The 18,033-nt window shown below is 36.1% G+C and overlaps 1 protein-coding gene across 1 annotated transcript in view; it reads left to right on the forward strand.

Moving 5' to 3' along the window:
* Nucleotides 1–18,033, forward strand: part of LOC120420318 (uncharacterized) — a 101,951-nt gene that overhangs the window by 64,796 nt on the left and 19,122 nt on the right. Inside the window, exons 2-3 of the mRNA XM_039583309.2 lie at nucleotides 430–2,259; nucleotides 16,620–16,936. Coding sequence (XP_039439243.1) covers nucleotides 1,571–2,259; nucleotides 16,620–16,936 — 1,006 coding nt within the window. The 5' untranslated portion in view covers nucleotides 430–1,570. The remainder of the gene's footprint in view (nucleotides 1–429; nucleotides 2,260–16,619; nucleotides 16,937–18,033) is intronic.

Raw genomic sequence — 18,033 nt, forward strand, 5'->3', positions numbered from 1 at the left:
ATGCGAACTTCCTCTCCGGTAGACCTGGATTCCACCAGGATAGAGACGCAGAGTGCTCGTCAATTAAGAGATTACCGCTTTCAGCATGCTCTAGCCAGCACGTGTTGGAGCTATTTTCGATCCCCTCAAAGTGTACTGTGGGTTGGCCTACATTCTCCAACTCCGCCGTAACCTTCACCGTTTTATTTTTTCGCTATCCTCCGAAATCCGGATACAAGCCCCCGCAGGAAGATTGAAACTGTCGTAAAAATAGAACCGCTTCTTCCGCGCGGCGCGCTTCCCTCAATCGAATTCCGTGATTTGATTTTACTCCCACGAGTACCTTCCTACTGCCACTGAATTACCAAAACGGATCTATCCACCTACAACCCGCTCGCCACACCGATAAACATGTTTATTAATATTACGTCCTTTTTTCTCTCCTTCCAGGACTCGAACTCTCTCGCCGAACATCGCTCCGAAAGAGGACAACGCAAGGACTCTCTCTTTCTCTCGAAAACTCACTGAGCAATTTCTTGCTCTCTCATCGGTTCCAGCGCTGCTTCGCAGCGAACCTCTCGCCAGTTACCATCGGAACGGCACCGGCGTAGGAGCGCACACCCGGATTACAAAATCTTCGTCGCGGCGTAGTTCCGGCAAGTCGGAACGGTCAACGCAATTCGGGATAATTGGAAATCGAACGCGAACGCGGGGTTCAGTGATTGATTGAGGAGGGGGAAATCGCATCGCGAGTGAAACGAGTCGAAAATATTCGAGAGCGAGAATCTCTCGATTGGGAGCGAGAGCGGATAAGGTCCAAGAGTGCTCTGTACCGTGGTTCGACTGGGAGCAGGGAGAAGAAGAAGCAAATAATTAAATATTCCCTGCCCGTGTCAGTGTGTGTGTGTGTGTTTGTGAGGCTTTTTCGTGAGCCAGTGTTGGTCGGAAGAAGTGGGTTCAACGAAGAAGAAGAAGAAGTGCTTGTGTCTATGTTGCTTTCTTGATCCCCGACTAAAACGAGGGCATCGTCGAAGACACCCCGAAAGAAGAAGAAGCTCGGGGGAATGAGTAAGCTTCTATCTGCTGGTTTCTAGTCCCTCCGCTGCACACGACCTTCCGAGGTTCCGTACCTAAGAGCAGAAGAGGTTCAGCTTGGTTGGACCTGAGTTCCAGCGCTCGGTTTCGGTGTATTGGTGTTACGCTGGGGCAACGGAGAAGAAGAAGAACCAGACATGTGATAAATATGAACACAGCGGTGTTCGACTGAAAACGTCCCGAAGGCGGCCTGCACGGCCGGGAAGACCTCGCCGAAGAGGTGCTACAAGAAGAAGAAGAAGGGTGTGTGTGTTTTCAAGTGGTTCAAGAGAAGAGAAAAATGACGACGACCGAGAAAATCCTTCGGCGAAGATGTGCTTAGACAGCCGTAGTGTTTCGGGGCGTTTTTGTTCTAGTTTGGGATAATTTCTCATCAACACCATCGCCGCCACCGTGTGTTTCAACGTTTCTAAAATCGATAATCCGCTCCACTTGAGCGCGAGCGTGAGCGTGGGGTTAGCCCTCAAGTGTGTGAACACAGAGTTGCCACACCACCATGTTGGCCGAAGGGACATTGCACAAAAGGTACAGGATCTCCTGGAGAAGGAGCTCGGAGGAGGCGGCACAGCCTCCCCAAGAAGAAGTAGATCAACCACAGCAAGAAGAAGATGTCTGCCTTAGTAGTAGGATCAGTGATATCGCCAGCTGTTGCCGGCTCCGGATATCGGACCGCCCCGGCTGTTCCGACTGTTGTGATCCCGCGGAGGACGCGGACGACGACGCCGCCGCCACGGCGTCCCCGTTCCCCTTCAGCAGCTACCCTAGCAGCACCGCGAGCAGTTCTACCCGCAAGTCCGGCCGCCGGCGGCGGACACACCTCCCCCAGCTCCGGCCGGACACCGTCAAGAAAGTCCGGGTGAGAACACCCCGCCGCTCCCGCCTAGTGTTAATTAGTACGACGATCCTGCTGCCACTGCTCCTGCTCCAGCCCAGCTGTTGGGCCGTCCTGCTGGACGCCAACGGGGAAAGTGCGGCGGGGCCGGCCGGCGGAGGCGGCGGAGGGGCTCCGTTTGGGGACGGGGTCGGGTTGTCCCTCGGGGGCAGCTTCAATCTGGAGAAGAGCATAGCGGCCGTGTTTAGCCGGGTGGCGTACGGCTCGACGACGACGACCAAGCGCAGCATACCGGACAACGTGTACGTGCCCAGCCTGACGACCGTGTCGACGCCGCTGCTGACGACGTTTAGGTGAGTGGTTCTGGGTGGACTGTAGAAAAATTGAAGAATTTTCCTGAAATTATAGTTCAGAATAGTTCATGATAAATTTTCAAAAAATATTCGTACAATTGATAAGTTTTGGTACACCCACCAGCAAGAAATGTTGCAGGTATTGACATATTGCTCTTACTGCAGAAAACGGCAGCCTTTTTATCAAAACATGCAAGTTTCACGTATAAAATGCAATCCAAACATGCAAATTTGCGTCAGTTGCATGCCGTTTACAATTGAGATACCAAAGATATAACATTGTTTTGATTCGTTCAAAATATTGATTAAAGCTAATTTCTGGAGCAATATTTCAAAAGGACCTATAAGAATTTTGACAGCTAGAATTATTTGACAAATTCCGAGGCAACAAATAATCTTTGAAAAAAACCCGCTGTTTTGAAAGATAGCTTTTTGTTGCCCTTTTCTCGTGTAACTCCAGAATTTTTTATCTGTAATCAGGTTACCACAAGTTGTGGTCCACAACATCAAAATGTGAAGCTTACAAAAATCTGCAACAAATTCGCATTTTTTGAGTTTTTAAACAGTGGAGAAAAAGCAAAAAAAAAAATTAGTTAAGAAGCACAATTTTCTTTTTTTTAAAAAAAAGGTATCCCAAAATGCTTTACTCATTATGCCAGGTATGCTACTGTCAAAAAATCGCAAAAAATATTCATGAATTCATGCTAAAACATTTTTTCTGATCTGTGGTCTAAAAATTCAAAATATTTAAAAATCTTCAAAGTGCCCAATTGGATTTAAAATGCAGAATAAAAATGTATACATTATATTCTTAAAAGCTTACAATTTTTTTTTTGTCTTTTTGCTATTTTGTAAAAAAATTTAAGAGGGGACAAAAACTTGAAATAAAATTTGCATTAGTTTTAACTTGAAGTTTACTATAAATTATGATTTTTTTGAAAATTTTGTTAGTTTCTTTAACGGTACACATCAACCATAGCTTTTGCACCCAGATTTCTGTTACAGACATTTTAGTATCTTCAAAACTACGGGAACTATCGATATGATTTTTTATTCATCCCCTAAATTACTGTCTTCAAAGTTATTTACAACAAAGTTTGACTATTTTTACAATCAGATTCTTGCAGGATTGGGTCCGTAAGTTTGACAAATTTGGAATAAGAAGACAACAACTTCCTTGGTTGCTGTGCACCCTTAAAGCATCCAGTTTTTTATACTTTTAATCATACAGTCCAAACATGCTCCAATCGGATGTTATTTTGTTTTCTTACAGCAGATCAGGGTTGTCAGGTCACCAGATAAATCTGGGAATGCCCGATTTTTCAAGTATCACCCAGAATAAAAATATTCTTGATCTGTGCAGGATTTTTTCATTTTCAGACAATTTCGAACAACTTTTTGATTAAAATGGACGATTGTAGTTTTAGTATTTATTTTATTGAAAATATAAATTCAACCTTTTTGATGCCGAAAAATTTGTTAACCATCTCAATTCTACAAACTGTTGAGTTAATTCATGTCCTCCCTTCTCTTCACTATTGAAAATTGTATGATTTTCATCTGCCAGATTTTGCCAAATATTTTTTTTAACTTTGGCAAATTTTTTAAAAATTTGGCCTGGGAACCCTGTAGCAGATGCCTGTTTTACATATGTATATTTTTTCTCATACACAAAGATTTAACGAAAATTTTCATTTTTTAAGATCATATGCAGAAAAGATCATAACCGACATTAAATTCGAAAATTCATTGCATGTTTGGACAGAATTTAAAAAAAATATTAAAAAAAAGTAATTTTTAAAGAGCAATACAACTTTCGAATCTAAGTCTAGATTTGTTCTACATAGTTACGATTTTGTTTCCTTTCAGCTTTTGACTGTGTTGCAGATTTTTAGAATTAATTGTTTGACAAAAAAAAACAAAGTCCTAGCGAAAAAATATTTGTGGGTCTAATCAACAACGAATTTCACTAAATTTCATATTTGAAAATTTGTTGCTGCAGATTTTTTTTATTGTTTTTTTAAAGAGGGAGTTACATAAACAAAGCTTTATATTTACAATGGTTTTTTTCCATAAAACAAATATTTTAGATTTCTAGTATTTATTTGGTTTTAATCAGAACATTTTACAGAACTGGGGCAATTCATATAAATAAAATATTGAAAGTGACTATAAATTATTGTATAATCAAAATTTACTTTTGTTGAATGAACCTAAAATTGCTTACTTTAGAAACTTTATGTTTTGAAGCCTGAAAGGAATTTCAAATGTTGCATTGCAATTTTATTTCAAGTATTTTTTGTGTCTCCTTCAAAATTTCCTCAAAAAAATGAGGGGATAAAAATTTACTTCAATTGAACTTGAAAAATCTGAATATCTATTTTTTTTTTCAACAAATCATAGCTCGGCTGCAAATTTTTTCTCCGTGCTTCCCTTTGTCTCAAAAGTTGCGGTTTTTTCCCCTTAAACAAATTTAAAAAAAATACCAATTAAAAAATAAAGAGTTTAGAAAGTTGATTTTTTTGAAAAAAGTTTATTAAAAAATCGCAATTTTTCTGAATAGTTCTTATCAACTACCTACAACTTTGTCGAAGACACCAAATCAATCAGAAAATTTCTTTAAAAGTTACAGATTTTCGGATACTTACTTACCATTTGTATATAAACTGCTGGTTTTTTTGGGCATAGGAAAGGCCCCCACAAAGTTTGAGCCAAATAAAAAAAATCAAAAAATATATATTGTCGAAATCTGCCGTTTTCATCGGGAATTGCTCATTACCTCATTTCTTTGGCTGTTTCTATTTATCCAAAAACCATTGAAATACTTGCAATTAAAGATTGATATGATAATAGTGATAAAAAATTACATAAGTCCTTTTTTTCAAACTTTCTATCTTCCCTCTCCCTCTTTTTCAAATCAAGCGGTTTTTTTAAAGAGATTTTATAAGCTATGAGAATTCCTATTTTTATAGGACTCTTCAAATAAAACTCTATAACTGATCTTCAAAAAATAAAGGGACAAAATTAAATATATTTCAATTGTTAACTGTTTCGTATGAATTATCAAAGTTTTATTGCGTTACTTTAATAAAATGGAGAGCTTATAAGGTTTTTTTTTTATAATTTTGAATTTTTGTACCACTTATCATATATTGTCATGCATTCTTTGATATTTAACAAATTATTGACTACAGCATAACTTTTTTCATGTTTAAAGCATGTTTTTTTTATTGATAGTTTTTGTTTGAAAATTTTGAAAATTAAGCTTGAAATTTTAAACCGTTTTCTCACAGTGTCCTCCCCAATAAGATTTACTGTCTTTATTTGCCTAGACCCCGGCGACGTCGTCGCCGCCACCGTCTAGGCATTTGTCCGAAGTTCGGTTTGTTTGCTGCCGCAGAAGCGCAGAAGACCTTTCTATATTCTGTTTGAAGAACCTAGATCCAGGAGGAGACACTCACCACTGCAGTAGACAAGAACCAATAGCCCTTTTCGCATTTCAAATGGGCTCCCCTCTTTTATGGTTTCTGTCTCTCTCTCTTCGGAGGTATGATTTATGGCCAGAATCTGGTCGGGGTGGGGAGGAAGAAGTGTTTGATTACGTTACGCGCGGCGCGGATCGAAGTTCTTCGAATGTTTTATATTTACGATCGACAGTCCCTTTTGAAACGCACGTCCAGACGGTGATTTCCTGTGGAACCTCTCTGCTTCCTCCGATGGGTTTGTGGGAACATAATCACATGGTTTTGCGTTGATTTGAATTATTAGCTGTGAGCTTTTGATGTGCGTGGCTCAGACACAAGTGGCAATATAGCAGCAATTGATTGTTTACCACATCGGTGGGAGTGATTGCATCCTTTAAGGGTGTGTGGGAGATTATATCGCGTCAGAAGTGATGATGGTGTGGTGGCTAATGAATGAAATGTTTTTGAGGTTTGCAGAGATAGGCATCGGGGGGCACTTGATTGCGGTTGATTGTTGGAAAGTTGTTCGATGAACACGTGCGTGATTGAAAATTTGAAAATCGATTGAAAATTTGAGTGAGCGATGAAAACTGAAAACTATTGAAAAATAAAACTAATATTTTTGCAAAGCTTTAGGACTATCATTAGAGGACGAAGAAAGGAGAAATTTTAAAAGCATTGTTCACAAAAAAAGCGAAGCAAAAACTATTCCAAAATATTTTAAACGTTATTACAAACATTGTGCTGTCACATATTATTTATGCATTAAATTCACTCCTTCTTAAAATTCAAATTTCCATTTGTTTGGAAATCCATAAAATAGAGGTCTTTATTTTTTTTTCGATTGCAATCGATTGTATAAGTTTTCCCTTGCTATTTTCAGTTTTTTTATATTTTTTTTTCTCTTGAACTGATTTTTTGGTAACATTTTGAGGATGTTGGCTTAAGCCTATTCTTCATATCTCGGGCAGACGGTAATATAAAATTTCATGCCATTTCAATAACAAATATTGTTCAAAAATAACAGAAAGTGATATGGAATTTTCTTGAAAAATCAATTTTTGCATTAGAGTTAAATAACAGTTTATGTTATCATAACAATTTTTTTTATTGGTCTGATATTGGTTGAAAGACGAAACAACTTTGGAATAACATTTTTTGTTATGGAAGAGTACCTTCAACTGTTTTTGGGATGATCGGATTAGTTGTTGAAATAACAGAGCAATTTTTTGGAAAGATTTGCTAGATGCCCTTGGCAAAGTTCGACAAAAATTCGAAAAAATAACCTCAATTGAATAAAACAATCTTTTTCTAAGGGCCAAAATGACATGTTTGGAATTTTAACAGAAGATGATCAAAATTCATTTGGCAGTGTTGCCAATTTTCTGGCAGGATAAAATAAAAAATATGATATAAAATCAAATTTTTAATCAAGGTGATTTCTTCAAAAATGTCAGTGACAGATTGTATATAAATTACGTGGCTTGAAGGAAAATTTCCTATAAATTGCTTCAAAAATTTTAACGTTTGGACTTACTGTTCTTCCAAGTTAAGCACAAACAGGAAAAATTAGTCATTTTCAGTGTTGATAAATAAAAACCTCAAAAAATCTGGATGACAATTGCCCTTTTAATCCTATTTCCAATTTTAAAAATAAAAATTTTCTGCTGGTCCAAATTTCGAAATTGATCTCAAAATATGATGAAAAGGTTAATAAAGGAGAGAGACTCTGGACTCGGAACTTTTAAAAAGTGTATAAAAACTGGTTTGATAAGTTTTAGGTTTTACAAACAAATCCGAGGGCAGTTTTTAAAAAAAGGTAATACAATGTTTTTTTTTTGAAAAAAAAATAAATTATCTAGCGTTAACAACACTTTAAATAGTTTTAATAAATTTAACATATTTTTACGATTTAAAAAATTCTTGACATAAACATAATGAAAATTGGTTTTCAAATTTGGATATTGGTTCAAATTTAATTGCAGAAATAGGCAAAATTATGGAATACTTTTACATATGGTTAATTCCAGGTCAACTGAGTACACTTTTGGACTCGACCTTCATCGATTTGGACCAAACTTGGAGGGAACGTTCATCTATCGATAGTTAATAGAAATCCCAAGTTTGGTGCTGATTGGACCATCCCTTTATTTTTGACATGGCCCTCTTTTTTGACGATTTTCTGAAAAACTTTTTTTTCTTTTAATCATAACTTTGCAACTATTTGAGCAAAAGACTTTCTACAGGTTGAATTTTATAGAAAATTGTCCAAGGAATTCGATAAAATTAATTGTGAAAATTGTCCAAGGAATTCGATAAAAATAAAATTTTAACCTTTAAATGCCCCCTAATATTATATTTTAACGTTTTAAGTATTAAAATTAAGTCTTGATCAATTCCTTATATTTTTATCTGTTTATTTTATCACCATCGTGTTCCCCGGACAATTTTACATAATAATCAATGTAGACCTCAAACTAAAATGAACTATTAGCGAGATACAGCGATTTTACTGAAAAAAGTTTGATTTTGCGCAGCATTATCGAATTCCTTGGACAATTTTCTATAAAATGCAACCAGTTGAAAGTATTTTGCTCAAATAGGTGCAAAGTTATGACTAAAAGAAAAAAAAGTTTTTTAGAAAATCGAAAATCGATAGATGAACGTTCCCTCCAAGTTTGGTCCAAATCGGTGAAGGTCGAGTCCAAAAGTGTACTTAGTTGACCTGGAATGACCCATATTGGAAATGTATCCAAAATTTGCCTTTTAAGATTTTTTTTTATAATAAGATAGCATTTTTTAAAATAAATTTAATCGTTTGCTAAATTTACTAAATGTTAAATTTTTTAAAAGATTGAAAACAAAAACTAAAGGAGTAATTTTTCTAATATTTTTTCAAGTTTAACCATCTTTACAAAAAATTAAAAAAAAAAGTATTTTCATAATTTGATTAAAAAAAGACTTCTTTTTTATTTTAAACAAGTTATTTCACCACCTGAAATTTACAGAAAACAAAAAAAATTGGAATCGGGTGAACCTTTTTTTTATGCAAACATAGTTGTATCTTCAAGACATTGTAAACTGTCAACAAAGTTTTGGATTGAAACGCTGAAACGATTTTTGCTAAAGAATTTACTGTATAATAAAAAGGTTGAAAATTTTATTGGCTGAATATATTTTTATTGAGCAATTTTAACTGAAATAAAAATGAAAGTTTCACCAGTTCCTAATGTAAAACTTCTCATTTATGTTTGACAGACAGATTAAAGAAGAAATTCTCTGAAATCTTGACACTTTTTATTTCTTTCTTGTTAATTATGGGATTCAAAAACAAAACTTTATATTGTAATTTTGTTGACTTTAGTTCAAATCTAAACCTAAACCCGAAAATTACCTGCCAACAATGTGATTAAAACTTCAACTCTTGTACAATGTTATAAGTTATTCATGTGACGACCTGCCTCATTCTAGACAGTTCGCCCCCTCTCTCACCCCTTCCTGCCTCTTCCAAGAAGGAAAGAACAACTCAAGTGAAACGGTTTGGTTTGGACAGCTGCTGGAGCAATTCACCCCTCCCCCTTTTCCCTTCTTAATCCAGAAACAATGCCAAGACGTTGCTGGATTGAGGTTGTGATCTGCACCGGGCAGCACATGTTCTAATCCGTGACAGTTTGTCGCTTGCACCTGTCAGAGTCGATTTCACATGCAGTGTGAATTGTGTGCATTACGTTACACAGCACGACGACAAATGTTGCAATTTTCTTCTTTCTTAAGTGGGAAAAGTGAAGCCTGCCTGATTTCAAGAAAGGAGGACGACCTGTCGTAAACACTTGTCGGTTCGTGTCTTGGCTGCTACTCTGAGCATCGCGTTCGATGAAACTTTCAATTTAGGAGGCACATGAAGGGACGAGGACACATAAAATTTCATGACCACGATGTTTTTCTATACCACGGTCGTAATAATTCTAGGGCAGCTGAGCTGTAAACCTACGACTCCACGGCACACACATACATCTCGGAGTCGAAAGACATAAACGGTTTGGCCATCAGCCAGCTCTAGCTGAACAAAAAAGTACAGTCTGAACATGTGTAGATATAGGAGAGAAGGAGGTTAGGGTTAGGACCACGGGAACATAAAAATGCAATGTTTGATTTGGAATTGGTTAAGGGGAGGAGGAGGAGGAGGAGCAGGAAAAAACGCTGGTGAAACGATGCTGCTCATACAAGGTTTTACGAGCGTGTCGTTTGGCCGATGCGTTGAAACTTTGATTTCCTAGTTAAATTTACGGTCGAGGAGATTTTTTTGCTGCTGCTGGAGGCCCTTCTTGCTCACAGAGATATGTGGTAATTTGTGGGTTTCGTTAAGCTAAACAGTACTTGTGAGGGCTAAATTAAACTCATTTGCATAGTTTTAGTACCGGATCATAAAATCCCGGTTTCTTTTAAATTAATCTAAACATTCCTTATGTGCAGTCGACACACATATTTGTTCTGTAATACGTTTATGCTTTTTTCGACAATTAGTTTACTTTTCATGTTTTCTCTTAATTTTTTTTATTAAAAATATTAAAAAGCCGAAAAGTTAAAAAAAAATACTTTAAACATAATTTAGAATCTTGGATACTTCATCAAATCAGGGTTAAAATAATCAAAATCAATTTTATTGACTATTTCATTGAAATTGTTTCGAGAAACGATTATAAACATATCTTTTACCCTGAACACATCAAAATATTCCAACAACTGATTGAAATCCAATCAATGTCACCCCGGTTTACGGCACTTTTTTCATTGAAATATTGAAATCATGGTTTGCAAATTAAATTTGTAATTTTTAATTATTCTGACTAAAATAGCTCAGCTTCTTTTGTTACTAATAATCTAGAGTATCCTTTGCTTTGTAGATTCAGAAAAAAAAATGGTCAGACTAAATCGTCCCACCTGAAAAAAAAATTGTCAAAATGTTCTATAGCATGTAAATCTGTATAGCAGGCTGGTATGACAAGTAGGCATTGATGATAGATTATGGTTCTCTAAACTTTTAAGGCTTTTGTCCCATTTGCTGAAAAATGCACATGAGACAATTATGCATTATTGGGCAGTTGAGCTGATAGATGGAAATGAAAAATCAATGTCTTGACTATTTGCTTGCATTGAAGCGTTTTGCAGTTGAACGTAAAATGAACTTTTTTTTCCAAATAAAAAAACATCATAGTCGTTAATCATTAAATAACCCACAAAGATAGCTCATCAAATAATAACCATCCCCCGATTATCAGCTTCCGTAATCAACAATCAAGCACATTTTTTTCAATCCAGCAATTTCGTCCCCCATAAAACTACCGATATTCCGGTTAATAAATTTTCCAAATCTGTTCCACTTCCGATAACAACCAAACAGTCGTCCCAGCACAGCATGAAATATTCATCATTATTTATCGTCCCAATCACCGCTGCTGTGTGACATTAATGGGAGGTGGGGGAGGAACTGCACTTTTTTTTTTTATATTTCACGTCATATTTGCCGGCTTTTGATGGCCTATTCAGATTGAGCATCTTCACACGACCGGGCACGCTTTTAATGCTTTATTGTCCGGGCAGCTCTCTCTAACGGCCAGGTAAGAGCACACTAACTAGTCGTGGCGTGGGTCACCGGAAGCACTTTATTGGCCACCGGAACCGTGTCTCCTCGCATTATGTGTTTTATTGCTGGTAACTACAACGTGTAATAACTTTTTTTTGAGGAAATGTTTTCTATCCATTTTTTTTCGGAAGCAATCAAATGGCGCCGTTAAATCCGATTGTTTTTGCTTCACTTCTGAATTTCCGCCAGCATAATTTTAAGACCGTTGTTTTTGTTTAGTTAAGGGGGTGGGTGCACGTTCTCAGAATTCTTAAACCTTTCGGCCAGACGGGGAGCCGACATTCGCCTCAAAAAGAAATGTTTATTTTTATATGACTGTCAGCCAGCATGAGGCAGCAGCAGTTCAAAGATGATCCCCGATAATCCAGGTAGATGAGTTTATTGCACAGTAAAATTATCCGTCTTTTTTCAACCACTTTTTGACGGAAAAAAAGAGCCCGCTGGGAGCACTGCTCGCGACAAAGGGGGAGAAAGAGCGAGAAGAAAGTACTTCTTTTTTGCTCGTTATTGTTGCTCGTTTAAAAAAAAAGTTTGCGTAGGATTGCCCTTGGGGACTTTCAGGCGAGAGAAAGAGAAAAAGAGGGTTAAAAACGGACAGAACTCAATTACATTTCACTTTGGATGGTTGCCAAAAGAGAGGAGGGGGGAATTATTGGAAAGAGTGAGAGAAAGGGGAGCAAAGACAAGAAAGAGAAGGGAAAGAGAGTGCTGCGCTGGTGCTTGGGAATAATAATAATTTGAAGAAACTATTTTTGGAGTCGGGTGGATGCAATCCTCTAACGATGATGATGATCTTGTGTCGTCTCGTGATGAAGATGGAAATGTTGGACATTTTTAGGTTTTTCTGTTTGGGGACGGAATTATTAGCTGGAAGTGGCCGTCTGAGAAATGGGAGTTCTAATATTGAAGATGATTGAATGGGAACGAAGATGGAATGTGGGAAATATTTTTGGAAAATTAGAATTGCTTTTGGAAGAGTTTCCTTTTTTTACCAAATTTTCTTGAAAAAGCATTGAAATTAAAGAGATTATTCTTACCATATTATCGGTGTGACTTATTAAATGTGACTTGGCCAATGTTTTGAAATATTACTTCATTTGGTGAATAATTCTTGCCGTGTTTCTGAAAAATATTACGTTTATTTTAGGTGATTGTGCAGTTTTTGATAATGATAATGATGACCATGAACCCACTTCTTCTTTTGTTAAAAAATCGCTTTGAAGCATTTTTTTTCAACTTTTTCTATGATTGTAGTACGTGGAAAAAAGATTTAAAAACATTTATAAAATGAGGAGTTTGTCGGAAGGGCTAACGTTTTTAGAAAAAGAGTAAACATTAAACAAGAGAAGAAAGTTTTTCATAAAACAAAAAATTAACAAATTCATAGTTATCATTCTTATATTTGTGTTAGATAATTTGAAGTTATGTTTTCCGCAAATCCGCTACAACATCTCTCAATTTTATTTCGATTTTCTTTCTTAATTTTATTTTTTTCTTGTTTTGTTCTATTTAACTTTACTCATTTTGTTAAATAATTTCTTATATTTTTTACTGCATTTAGGTATGTTATTTAGTTTTTATTTAGATTTTTGTTAAAAGTATTAGGAGCGGTCGTGGCTGAATGGTTACGATGTTCACTTAATAAGCGAATGGTCCTGGGTTCGATACCCATTTGCTCCCAACGAGAAAGTTCTGGACTCATTGAATTTGGAAATTAATGAAAAACATGAAACTCACGGCGGGGTTCGATCCCCTGTCCTTAGGATTGGCAAGCAAAATGCTTTCCACTTTACTATGGAGCATTGGTAGCTTGAGTAGGACTTAGACTGATATAGTTGAATCCAAGAAACGGACGAGAATAAAGTTGAATGCAAGTTGAATATCAGAACATACAAGAATGCATTGCATTGCATGCATGCAGGCGCATTTGAAATGAACCTACATTACCTCGCTATAAATAGCCTGGGCGACTGATAGAATTCATCCAATAAGAGATGAGAAGAATTGAAAGCTTTCCCATTAGAAATGAGAACACACGAAGAATTCGAACAACAATGCAAACGGTCGTTACCACTCGCCTAGGGTGGCTCCTCAGACCATTCACCTTCCCAAAAACCGTCCAACTCCAAGCGAAACTTACTTGAGGATACCGTGGAGATTTTCCCTTAATACTCTGAAAAAGTGGAGCATCAACACTTCCCATCTTCCAAATCCCCTATCCTTGTCCCTGGTGCGCGGTGGAGATGGGAGCGGCCGGCAATGGACGGCTGCCATGGTGGTGAGAATCTGGTTCAGGTGGAATTGGTTCTATTCCCAATTATCGATTCCTAGGCAACTTGGGCTTATACAATCATCACATCACATGGCGAAAATCCAGTCTGCAATTCGCTAAAATCACCGTCTCCTAGCGAAGCGAAGCGAAGATTTTTATTAGAAGTATTATTGACTTACCACATCATATTGTTTTAGTCATTTTTCAAAAGCTTGTTTGTTTTTCACATGTTTTACCGTAAAAGTATCAGAATCAAGTTCTATGAAATTGCGTAAAATTTGTTAAAATTATATAATATAAGATTTCCTAAAAAATATATATATATTTTTCGTAGATTCAAAATCAACTTAAAAAAATAAAATTTGGTTGGTTTGCAAATTAACAAAACATTATTCCAAAACAAATTTTATTTTATGTCTGTTTCAATGTTTTTTTTCTATGTTGTATAAACAAAAAATATTAATAGGTAAAAAAAATGTATTTCAATCGGTCACATAATCATCAGACATCAGCACATTTGCAATGTATTTTGTTTAACTAACTAGTAGACTTGCAAATTGGATAAGATCAAGCAGATTTTATGAGTGATAATTTGAAAACAAATCTATATTTCTAAGAAAATCTTAAACTTTTCTAAGTATGTTATTTATATTGTGAAACTATAAAAAGTGGAAACACGCAATTTTTTACCACAATTTTGCTCATTACTTTGAGAAAAGTGGGTTGTCTGATTTTTCTAGATTGTTTTGCCAGCCTATTTTTATAACTCTGGGATCAAGTTCAATTTAAACATAAAATTTTTGAAAAACTTATTGGAACTTCAGATGAAAAAAAAAGTTTAAAATTAGGTTAAACTTAGTTAGCTAAATTTTCCATGTTTTTTTACCTGCGTATTGAAAGAATTTTATTGATTAATTGCGAGCCTAAATCTTGATAGATTGCCTTCGAAATTTTATTTTGTTCGTTAAAAACTTTTTTTTTCAATTTAAACGAAATTATTTCACCATTTGGCATTTTTTGACATTATCAAGGTTCAAGCATTTTGTGGAAACATTGTTTGAATAAAATGATGATTGGGCTTGGATTTTCAAGACTTTTATAATTATATTTTTGCCTTTCCTAGATTCCTGTCGAAGTTGGAGGACCAAAACATCATATTTATTTGAAGACTGAAACTCTATTTTTCTTTTGTATCAGTTTGTTTTTATTAATTTGGATAAGTTGTTTTTTTGCAATGTTTTTTTTTGTTTTCTTGGATAGAAAATGTATTTTTGTCCACACCCTAAAACTCGGATTTTTTATTATTTTGGATTTCAAAATTGATTGCTTTTAATTTATTTAAACAATAAATTTAAGTAATAAAAATAAACAATTGTATAATTGTCAAACTACCTGTCGCATAGATGTCCTAAGTGCATCCCTTTTGAGTTAATTATACAATCTTGTTCATGAACATTTGAACTTAAAGAAGTAAAAAAAAAACATGATAAATATATATTATGTTGTAGCAAACTCGACGAAATCCCACTTTTTCACAAAATATTAACATGTTACCGTACCGTATCGCCAGAAAAAATGTGTAATTTTACCTCTGAAAAAGTGTAATGTAATTTCACCAGTTGTCTGGTGTAATGTCACTTTTGCAGTCTAAATTGAGGTAAAATTCTTCAAGTCAAATTTCTTTTCCTAAACATCTTTTCTAACAAATTTCATTTCACCAGCATACGTTTTTCGTTTGCGAGTGATAAAATTAAAATCAAGAATTGTTTTTTGATTTTATCTTAATTTGTTTTCGTCCTCCTAAATTATCAAAAAAAAAAAACTATACTAACAAACCGGTGCAATCGCCGAAGAAGGTGCATCCTTTAATTTACAACTTCCCCCACCTTTCTTTTCTCAAACACCAAACAAAAACCTACAAACTCCCCTAGCATGTCTTTTTAAAATGGTTTTTCACCAATTTGCACCTTTCACTACCAATAATGCGCCCGCTCCTCTAGAAATTGATACAAACAAAATCATCACCAGGGCGAAGCTCCCTGCAACTGCTGCGCCAGACATGTGACTTGGGTTTCCCCTTAAATCGAAGGCAAAAAAAAGTAATTTGTCCAACAGAAGAAAAAAAAACACCGACACCATGTGCATGATGCAACGCGACCCTCCTCTTTTAACAATTTCTTTCACCCAAAAGGGAAAAATGGCTTTTTAAATTTATTTTTCCTATTGATTCCAATCAAGCTGCTGAAACACAGACAGGAACGGACGAACGAACGAACTCCCCTTAACTTGAAAATTATATTTTTATTGATGATGCGCCTTCTTGCAGACTAGCTTGGTTGCACGGAGAAATTTTTTTTTAAATTTTGTGTGAAAATATTAATGTTTTTAATTGTATCCAAAAAAAATGGTTAGTAGAAGAATTTTAAATTTGTGATAATTTTTCACATTTTATTTTTCTGATAAAAAAACAAAAAAGAAGCCGCTAGAAAAGTAAACGTTTTTGGCAAACACACACACACACACACCAAAAAGCTTAAGGCCAGGGCCACACATCAACTAATTCCGCCAGAGCCCAGAGTCCCGTCCCGGAGTGTCCCCTGCTGTCTTCAAACTCTGTGTTTGATGTAGAATAAGAAGACGAGGAATGGGTCGCCTTTGTCGGAATTCATCAATGAGCATAATTCATCGAAAATGTTTTGGGATCCGAAAAAGAAGAAAGTCAAGAAGAAAACTGCTTATTGGCTTTCTCCCTTGTCTCTGATCAGTTGCTTTCTTGGTTTGCTTTTTTGTGTTCGTTTTCATTATTCTGAAAAAAAAAAAAATGTTAAAATTTGTGGAAAATGGAGAAATGGAAGAAAATTCCATTGGCACCCACCTTTTTGCTCTCTCTCCCTCAATAACGATCCGTAACATCTGTTTGGCAGGTAATAAAATACTAAATTTCATGTTTCTTTTTCCCTTTTTCTCAATTCTCACACAGGTACCGAGAAAAGGACAAGGACCCTGGCATGAGCCTAGGTGGCAGCGGAAGTGGCGGGGGAGCGCTCGGCGGAACTGACCTGCTTGGTCCGGGACCAGGACCAGGAGGAGCCGGAGGAGCGCCCCACTACAACCAGCAACAGATTAGCCAGAACCACCGGGGTTACGAGCTGGACCTGGAGCGGGACCACGTGTTGCCGACGTCGGCGCCGAACGCGGAGATTCTGAAGAGCAACAGCAACCCGACCTATCCGAATCCGAACCGGCACCATGGACACGATCGGCATCGGCACTCGAACTCGACGCCGTACCCGCATGGTGAGTTGATTGGTTTATTGATTGATGATTTATAGATGATAGCGACAATTTTTGGGTTAGCTGGCAATAGGATCTAATCACTTGCAGTTAACAATGCTGATTTTCGATCCGATCTTTGTCAATTCAAGAATATTAAATTTGGACATACTTAAGGAAAGTTGTTTGCCTGTTCAGTTTTCTTTTTGCCATTTTGAAACAAATTTTCAATCGAAAACGACTTAATAATCATTTCAATAAAGTGCACCGTTTTCAAGTTATACGCATTTTAATGCGAATGTTTTTGAAAAATGTCCTGTTATTTTTTGCAATTTCAAACTACTTTTTGAAGAAAAAGCAACCCAGAAAAAAAGTATTTGAAAAGCTGGGAAAATGTCACATAAAACAAGTCACACTTTTAACCCTAAAATTTTCTTAAATTTCAAGAGTTCTTCTTTCCAATGCTTTTCAAAGATCGAAAATAGGTTGAAAATGGATTTTCGACGATTTTTTAAATCAAAGCCCGTCTAGAGGCGGGGTTGGGTTGTAGAGGGTTAAATTTTGTGAAAATGAGTTTTCTCGGTGTCACTTAATACGCCCTCATTTTCAAATTTAGATATCTCGGAAACTGTTTGTTCGATTTTTATTGTTGACAGATTACGACATTTGCGAAATTTCCTGCTATTTTCTATAAAGATAATTCTGAAATTTTAAAATCTAGCCCAACATTTGAAAATGTTCAAAATATGTGTTTTTCCCTTTTTTTGGTTCTAAAATTTTGAAATCATTTTCATTAATGAGCAGAACATTTCATCGATCGAAACAATTCCGAGGAAAGTGGGCTTATAGATGACATATTTTCACAAAATTTAAATATAAAGGAGACTGAATCACAGCAACCAGCAGTCTGTTGAAATTTGACAATTTTCGAAAAAGTGCCTTAAAATACTTTTTTGCAATTCCGTAGTGAAACTAGGGGAAATCTACCCTTTCCAATCAAACACCTATCTTCGTCATATGGAGAGTTTGATGCTCGATTAAAGCTCCAAAAATACTATTTGGGCTATAAACTTACCAGCAACAGCACCGCCTCGAGTAAGCACGCAAATGTATGCCACTTA

This window comes from Culex pipiens, chromosome 2 (genome assembly GCF_016801865.2).
Source record: "Culex pipiens pallens isolate TS chromosome 2, TS_CPP_V2, whole genome shotgun sequence".
Classification (NCBI taxonomy): Eukaryota; Metazoa; Arthropoda; class Insecta; order Diptera; family Culicidae; genus Culex; species Culex pipiens.